The 9,659-nt window shown below is 41.1% G+C and overlaps 1 protein-coding gene across 1 annotated transcript; it reads left to right on the plus strand.

Moving 5' to 3' along the window:
* The first annotated feature begins 2,200 nt into the window (after nt 1–2,200).
* On the plus strand, nt 2,201–8,717 carry LOC106872315 (sex-determining region Y protein). Its single transcript, XM_014919256.2, has 2 exons — nt 2,201–5,403; nt 8,262–8,717. Exon 1 carries the CDS (start codon nt 3,718–3,720, stop codon nt 5,389–5,391), a length of 1,674 nt encoding a protein of 557 aa, XP_014774742.1. The 5' UTR covers nt 2,201–3,717; the 3' UTR covers nt 5,392–5,403; nt 8,262–8,717.
* Nucleotides 8,718–9,659: the final 942 nt, after the last annotated feature.

Consider the following 9,659-nt stretch of genomic DNA (forward strand, 5'->3'; position numbering starts at 1 on the left):
CTCTATGTATGTATGTATGTATGTATGTATGTATGTATGTATGTATAGTGGAGGCGCAATGGCCCAATGGTTAGCGCAGCGGACTCGCGGTCGTAGGATCGCGGTTTCGATTCCCAGACCGGGCGTTGTGAGTGTTTACTGAGCGAAAACACCTAAAGTTCCACAAGGCTCCGGCAGGGCATGGTAGCGAACCCTGCTGTACTCTTTCACCACAACTTTCTCTCACTCTTACTTCCTGTTTCTGTCGTACCTGTATTTCAAAGGGGCCAGCCTTGTCACACTCTGCATCACACTGAATCTCCCTGAGAACTATGTTAAGGGTACACGTGTCTGTGGAGTGCTCAGCCACTTGCAAGTTGATTTCACGAGAAGGCTGTTTCGTTGATTGGATCAACTGGAACCCTCGTCGTCGTAAGCGACGGAGTGCCAGTTCATGTGTATGTATGTATTTATTTATTAGTGTGTATGTGTGTTGTGTGATTGTGTGTATGAGTACATTTGGCCTTCTATGAAACTCTAGGTCTTCGAGTCACTGTGCCGTTTGCCGATTAAATACATACATACATCATTAATCATGATCAAGGCCCCTTAATTGATGCAACCAGTCGTTGGGGTTCCACTCAAGGTGCTTTCATAATCAACCATCGCCACTGGTCCCTCTTCTGCTCGGGAATTGAAAAAGTCTTTAACGTTTCGAGCCTACGCTCTTCCACAGAAAGGAACATAGAAAGAAACAAAGAGAGAAACAAGGTGTGTAGTGTTTAGTGATCTATCATGGCGAATGCCGGACAGAATGGTTATACAGGAGAGCTAAGAAGAAGGGGAGATAACAAAATAGTAGTGATCCCAAAACGAAGGTGCGCGTGTGTGTAAGAGAGTACGTATGTGCATGTAACATACATACATACATACATACATACAAAGCACCATTCGAGCATGGTCGTTTTCAGTGCCGCCTGACTGGTTCCCGTGCCGGTTGCAGGGAAAAAAAGCACCCACTTCACTTTCAGTTGGTGTTAGGAAGGGCATCCAGCTGTAGAAACCTTGCCAGATCAGATTGGAGCCTGGTGCGGCCTCCTGACTTGTCAGTCCTCAGTCAAACGTTCCAACCCATGCCAGCATGGAAAGCGGACGTTAAACGACGATGATATGATGATGATGATGATGTTGATGAGAAACCAGGGTGCGTTGCGTTTCGTTACTTAATATGTGAAAAAATGTATTGCAAATGCACAAACGAAAAGTGAAAAACGTATAATGAATGCACAAACGAACGGAAAAAAACGCATATTGAGTGCACAAACGGACGGAAAACAGACATAGAAGGTCCCAAATTCTTCATTATTTTTCAACCAGATGGCATTACTCAGTTTCGTACCATTAATGATAAGACTGAGATGATTCCCGTGCTGACGGTGCCCGCGAAAGTTGCAGAGAATATTAGACGGAAAAACAAAGAATACAGGCGCTACAGAAGTAGACATACGAAAGTGAAAAGATGTAATTCAAGACGATGGAGGAGGAACAAAGACGAAATAAGCAAGGGAAATTCGTTGACTCGTAGTGAGTTTATATGTGGTTAAGGGACATAACTACATTTGCTTAATGCCATATTAACTTGCAGAGTTATTTAAACATGTTTATTATATTTCATGATAGCTGAACATATGAATCAGGTGACCACCAGGAAATCATGTTTACTCTCGTTTAATAATATTAACTTTTACAGAAATATGAAAGCAAAGCATCACATAAAGTATTTTCTGGGATTTAGTTCTGAGTTTTTCTTTAGGTAACAAATTAGCCGAATCTTTAGAGCTTAAGGGCGAAGATGCTCTCAATACTCTATTATTATTATTATTCACCGTTACCAAATTCTGAACCATAATTTTGCGCTGATGACTTATAATTTCATCCTCTCATAATAAATAAGGTAACTACCATTCTTGTAGAATAGACGATTGAATGAAATAAAGTGATCTATTCCCAAATATGATTGTGTCGGGTTAATTTCGATTCGATGCGCCTGCTTTTCAAATTTGTCAATTTATCGAAATACTGAGCATGTCATAGCTATTCACCAAGGTAAATAACTCTTCAATATATACGCAGTTACGTCCCTTAAGATTATCTGAACTGCTTTTGTGCAAAATCAGTTTTCGTGTGTGTGTGTGTGTGTGTGTGTGTTTCGTTTATTCTTTTATAGGCTTCAACCATTTGATTGCGTCCATGCTGGAGCACTGTCTTAAAGGATTTTAGTCAAAGAAATCGATCCCAGGACTTATTCTTTGTAAGCCTAGTACTTCTTCTATCGATTATTTTTGCTGAACCGCTACGGTTACGGGGACATAAATACACCAGCATCGGTTTTGAAGCGATGATGGGAGGACCAACACAGACACACACACACACACACACACACACACACGCACACACGACGGGCTTCTTTCAGTTTCCGTCTACCGATTCCACTTACAAGGCTTTGATCGGCCCGATGCTATAGTAGAAGACACTTTCCCAATGTGCCACGTTGTGGGACTGAACCCGGAACCATGTGGTTGGGAAGCAAGCTTCTTACCACACAACCACGCCTGAGCCTTGGTGGATGTGTACGGTAAGAGTAATTCACTCATTATTTCTGCTGTTCGGACGACAATATTGCGTTCGGAAAAACGAAAACAAAAAAAAAACATCTTGTTTGTATCGTACAATACACATTTCGATGCTTCTAATAAAACAAATACTAGTTTTTGTTTATATTTGTACACACGTGGTTGTTCAATAAGTAATTTAGCGTTTAAATCGCAGGATGAATTTATCAGCAGGCTGTTAAGCTTCATCTCAGCAACAATCTGGACCGTTTTTCCGGTTTCCAATATGGTGCTTACGTTGCGTGTCCCTAGTCATGTGGTCGTCCTTGGTGAAAGAACGTCGTTACCCGTTGTACCTTTTTTTTTTCAGCTTTTACCAAGTTGCTTCATATACGGTCTCTGAGGATCATCTCCCCTGCTTATCAGGATCAATTTCACATGTTCCCTTGGCGTCTCATTTACAATGTAGAAAAATTGCTCGTGCAGGGCTGTTAACCCAACGCCTACCACCCTTCTTCTCTCAAAAACCGGACCTGGACCCGGTTGTAGCTATTCTTATATTCTTATAACGGCAATTCTTATATTGTGTACAAAGTACAATTCTACAATGTAAAGCCATGTAAACAATGCTTCTTAATTTCACTACACCCACATCTCACAACACACGAACACATACATACACAGGGACGTAAACACACATATACACGCACACACGTATACATATAAATCGATAACAATACCGTTGTGTCTTCTTAATGTTTTGGAGACGGTTTTTAGAAAAATTCTTTGACCAATGACAAAGGTCACCTCAGTGCCATGTCATCATCAGTTATATTAGGTTCTATACAATACGCCAAGTGGACATGAATTCACACACACACACACACACACACACACACACTGACAAACACACACATAGTCACAAACTTACAACGACATATAATAACAATGCAATAAAATAAAACAACAACACAGCAATAAAAATATTTAAATAAAGTCTGTAAGCATGATGTGAAACCAGACCGTCAACTTCTGTCTCCTCGTCACAACTTACTAATAAAAAGTTTGTGTGCAACGTTCGTCGATTTACACTCGAAATTGATTGGGAAAAGTCGAGTCGCGAACCATGAAGTTTGCTGTTACAAAAGCTGTTCTTTTCGTTTTTCTGATTCCAATTTTTGCATTGACCGTAACATGTCGTGTGTTGTCTTCCAGGGGACACGATCTTGTTGATTGGGAACATTCACGGCTAGGGCCTCAAGATGGCCTCACTGAAGACGCTTATCGTCTTCGTCACCTTCCTTCACAGCCTGATGTCCCCAATGTTCCGTCATCATCTTCTTCTCTTTCTTCTCCTGTTAATCACCGACGGCGTTATCATCGCCAGAACCTCGATCACCACCAGGTGGAATCCCCGGAGGAGACTGTCAATGGAGAGTACGAAAACGTCCAACAATGGGACGAAGAAGATCCGCAGTGTCGTCACAAAGAACAAATCCATGCGCGAAACGGAAAACACGCCCGACAAAGTCACGGGAAATCTATTCGGCGACGACAGAGGGAACGCCACGAACAGCGATCCGGGGAACGAAACCGGCGTCGACGCATAGAGCGTCTTGGTCAACGACTTAGAGGTCATCAGAGAGAATTCTACAGGAAGCCGATGAAAGGGCTCAACCAGCACCAACACCGGCGAGGAAGGTTCGATGAGTATCATGGCTTAGAAATCACTGGACATCGAGAAGGAGATTTCGACGAGCTGCAACGTCTAGGAGGCTCTCAGCATCAAGAGGAAGATTTTTACGACTTACAGGCCGCCCAACACCAAGAGGGGGATTTTGACGAGCAGCCAGATTTAAGGGCCACTCAGCACCGAGAAGAAGATTATGATAAGCAGCAACGCTTCGATGCCCCTCGATACAGTGAGGGAGAGTTTTATGACTTAGATGCCGCTCAGCATCAAGAAAGAGATTTTGACAAGCAGCAAAACTTAGGGGCTACTCAGCACCAAGACGAAGATTTTGACGAGAAGCAAGACTTAGGGGCTACTTATCACCAAGATGGGGATTTTGACGAGCAGCAACACTTAGGGACTACTCAGCACCGAGACGAAGATTTCGACGAGCAGCAAGACTTAGGGGCCACTTATCACCAAGATGAGGATTTTGACGAGCAGCAACACTTAAGGGCCACTCAGCACCGAGACGAAGATTTTGACGAGCAGCAAGAATTAGGGACCACTTATCACCAAGATGGGGATTTTGACGAGCAGCAACACTTAGGGATCACTCAGCACCGAGACGAAGATTTTGACGAGCAGCAGCCCTTAGGTACGCCTCGATACCATAACAGCGAGTTTTATGACTTAGAGGCACCTCACCACCGCGAAGGAGATTATGACGAACAACACAACTTAGGGGTCACTCAGCATCGAGAGGAAGATTTTGATGAACAGCGAGACTTAGGGGCCACACAGCACCGATGGAGGGACCATGATGAACAGCAAGATTTATGGGCCACTGAACAAGAAAGAGAATTTCACGAACATCCAGAATTAGGAACTGCTCAACACCAACAGGAAGAATTCCACGAAGAATTACTGACACAAGACTATGAGCTGCCAGGAAGGAACGCTAATATGGATGAAGATGAAAGTCAATATATTAGTGATATCAATAAAGAAGCTATGATGCCTACAGGTGAGGGAGTCCCCAGACTCCACAACCATCACCAACATCGTATTGACTATGATAAACATCACCGTGTGACTGAGAGCTTGAATCATGTAAATATTGACTAGCATATACACAAGGTAAGACAGCCCTTATTTTGATCTGTGTGTGCGTGTGTATGTGTGTGTGTGTAATTTAATTGAGGAAAAGAAGTCAATCGCTATTACGATTTAAAAAAAAAACACATTTTTGTTTGTCTTGTTTACACGCAAAACCCTCACAACAACACACACACGCACACACGTTATTTGTTTTGTCCTGTTCTGTCCATAATGGTTTTCTTAATGTAAACCCTTGTGGTTAATAAAGAAATCATCATCATTATTATTATTATTATTATTATTATTATTATTATTATTATTATTATTATTAAAGCGAGCTGAATTCTTTATTACAGGCACAAGGCCTATCAAGGCGGCGAGCTGGCAGAATCGTTAGCACGCTGGGCTAAATGCATAGCGGTATTTCGTCTGTCGCTAATGTTTTGAGTTCAAATTCCGCCGAGGTCGACTTTGCCTTTCATCCTTTCGGGGTCGATAAATTAAGTACCAGTTGCGTACTGAAGTCGATCTAATCGACTAGCCCCTTCCCCCAAAATTTCGGGCCTTGTGCCTAGAGTAGAAAACATTTCGATAGGCATGTAGATGCCTTTGAAGTAAACAAATAAATGACATCGATTCATAGTTAAATTAATTTATTTACTGTACTTGCATTTGCCTTTGGTATACAATATTCTTCACTACACGTAATTGTTGACAACTGCTACGAGTTGCTAATAATGGAAATAGGGCACATCTCTGGAGGTGATATGTCTGATCTGAATATGTTTGTGTGTGTGCGCGCGTCGTTCATCTGAGAAAAACAGTCTGCCAAAGCCTTTCTTGTCTCCGTCCTAGGCAACCACTGTGGCAGCTAGAAGGACAGACATACTGCAACAGAGATTGTGCCGAAATAGGTCAGCTCCTGTCCATTTGGACTTCGCCTGACATGGCTGAGGTCGTCGGTCAAAGGGAGATAATTCATCATTTTTTTTTGACAAGACAAAGAGAACCTTTTTTCGTGCCTGTTGATCGTGGTGGTTTGGGCAACCGAGAATCCTTAGATTCGGTTTCGAATCTAAGTTTGGAGAAGAAAGTGTTCATTTTTACACATGTGTGTGTGTGTGTGTGTGCGTGTGTATGTATATATGTGCGTGTGTATAAATATGCGTAAGTGTATATTGGCATTTCTTTTTCCATTCTTTAACTTGTTTTAGTCAATACACTGCGGCCATGCTGGGGTACCACCTTGATGGCTTTAGTCGATCAAATCGATGCCAAGACTTACTTAAAAAAAAAATCTGTTGCTTGTTTAAATCTGAACTTTGTTCGCCAAATTGCTAAGTTATGGTATTATAAATACCCACCCCACTCCAGCCACACACACACACACACACGACAGATACGACTGGCTTCTACACAATTTCCACCTTCGAAATTCGTTCGCAAGTCATCAATCATGGGCTGGAATGTATTTGATCGTTAGTCTTACTCGGTCAGAGATAACAGCTGGCTAATCAAACAGCAGCAACCGAGAAGAACATTCTGGAACAGATTAAAAACATTTTAAATAGGATGGGTTAATAGTTTCCAAATCTTGTGACTGTCTAATTGGGGTTATTAAGAGGGCTTTATAATTATTCAGGGCAACAAAACAAACCGTTTAATGCGAAATAATCTCTCTCTCTCTCTCTCTCTCTCTCTCTCTCACTCACTCTCTCTCTCTCTCTCTCTCTCTCTCTCAACAAAACATGTACTCTTCCAGTGCATGATAAATATCATTTAATATACACAGTATTTAAATAAGAGTTATGCATGGCCTAGTGGTTAGGGGTGGTTAGGGCAGCGGACTCGCGGTCATAGGATCGCGGTTTCGATTCCCAGACCGGGCGTTGTGAGTGTTTATTGAGCGAAAACACCTAAAAACTCCACGAGGCTCCGGCAGGGGATGGTGGCGAACCCTGCTGTACTCTTTCACTACAACGTTCTCTCACTCTTCCTGTTTCTGTTGTGCCTGTATTTCAAAGGGGCTAGCCTTGTCACGCTGAATATCCCCGAGAACTACGTTAAGGGTACACGTGTCTGTGGAGTGCTCAACCACTTGCACGTTAATTTCACGAACAGGCTGTTCTGTTGATCGGATCAACTGGAACACTCGTCGTCGTGACTGACGGAGTGCCAATGCCATTTATACTCTTAGTTCCGTACTGTGAAAACACAATAAACTAGCAAGCTTTATATATCATGCCTTGTGATATTACAGGCTCTAATATACATCATGCCTGTACATTTGAGTCTGTAAGATGGTTTTTAAATTCAAGGCTTGATGTAGTTTATTGTGTTCTGACAGCATGATACAAATAGCTCATATCTAAATACGGTGTATAATGCTATTTATAATTATATAGGCGCAAGAGTGGCTGTGTGGTAAGAAGCTTGCTTCCCAACCACATTGTTCTAAGTTCAGTCCCACTGCGTAGCACCTTGGGCAAGTGTCTTCTATAGCCTCGGACCAACCAAAGCCTTGTGAGTGGATTTGGTAGACGTAAACTGAAAGAAGCCCGTCGTATGTATATATATATAGATAGATATATGTGTGTGTGTGTGTGTGTGTGTCTGTGTTTGTCCTCCCACCATCGCTTGACAACCGATATCGGTGTGTTTACGTCTGCGTAACTTAACAGTTCTGCCAAAAGAGACCGATGTAATAAGTACTAGGCTTACAAAGAATAAGTCCTGGGGGTCGATTTGTTCGACTAAAGGCGGTGCTTCAGCATGGCCACAGTCAAATGACTGAAACAAGTAAAATAATAAAAGAATGTGTGTGTGTGTGTGTGTGTTTCTTTGTTCTGATGGTAATCTGAATTTAATATTTGTCTCTCAATATATTTTCTTTTCAGATGCTGTGTCCTTGAAAGTAATACAAAGGATTATTACATTCTTCAAGTTACTAGTGGTTTCACCTATTGTTTCATTCATTACCTGCCTATATCATGAGTTAAATCTGCAACTGAACGTCCGTCCAATCTATTTGTCATAATCGGCTGAATCTATCTTCAAAACACTTGTGTTGACATCTGCTTGAATCAACATCTCTTGGTATCTGTACAACACATCAAGTTAAATTTGACCGCTGAATATTTGCAGACTTCAACATATGAAACACTTTGCTTGATATACCTGACTAAAATTCACCTGCTTGATATATATGTGTATCAAGGTCTATGGTGGTTAACATCAGCCTTGGAGGATCTTCAAAAGTCTTGGAATAACACTAACTGTTTCCTTTCTTGTGTTCCTTTGCCCAAACCATGAAAAGACAGCCTGGATCTTTTTATATGTCTAATAAAATTGACCGTTATATAACAGCGTAAACAGCAATTTACATTTATTTCTTCCGTTTTAAATAGATGTTGAATTTATCTGTTCGATCAATCTGTCAAAACCACAGCCATATAGATAGATAGATAGATAGATAGATAGATAGATAGATAGATAGATAGATAGATAGATACATACATGCATACATACATACATACATACATACATACATAGTTGCCTAAAAATCTATGAGTAAAAAACAACTGTCATATTTCGATTAATAAAGTGGGTATAGCAACTTTACTAATCAATATGATATCAGGAGCTGAGATAACTTGGTAATCATCAGAAAATGGTATCCACATACACGTTAGAGGGAAAGCATAATAGACAGAAGAGAAAAAGGAGAAGAAAAGGGAGGAGACTGAGGTGGGAGGCGAAAAAGAGAGGGACTATATGACAAAGATGTGAGGGGAGAAGTTTCACGTATGAGAAATATGTTTTGATTTTATTTTAAAGTGAGAAATTTTAATTTCTTTCTTTTGAAAGTTAGCATTCATCTCATGGTTTTGTCTCAGCAGCAAGAAATTTGATGGTAAAAGTTAAATCATAATCATTGAATGGATATCATATCTCCTGACATAAACTCATAGTGGCAAAAGTCTACGTCCAGAGTTACTCGTCATACGACGGGTAACACTTCAGGATGTCTACTAAGCCAGTCATCATTATTATGTATATACGAAGGAGAACTGAAACGTTCCTGGCTTTAAGGGTCGCGCGAAAGGCCTGGTTGGTGCTTATGAAATAAGCAAATAACAAAACTTCACAATAAGTGTGTGAATCTGAGCGAGGAATATGTTGTATAAAATCGTAATTAGCTGATCCTCTTGTATTTTCTTTTATTCAACGCCAGAAACTTTTCATCACCCCATCGTGTGTGTGTGTATATATATATGGCGGACGGAAAACAAGAC

The sequence above is a fragment of the Octopus bimaculoides genome, chromosome 14 (genome assembly GCF_001194135.2).
Source record: "Octopus bimaculoides isolate UCB-OBI-ISO-001 chromosome 14, ASM119413v2, whole genome shotgun sequence".
Lineage (NCBI taxonomy): Eukaryota > Metazoa > Mollusca > Cephalopoda > Octopoda > Octopodidae > Octopus > Octopus bimaculoides.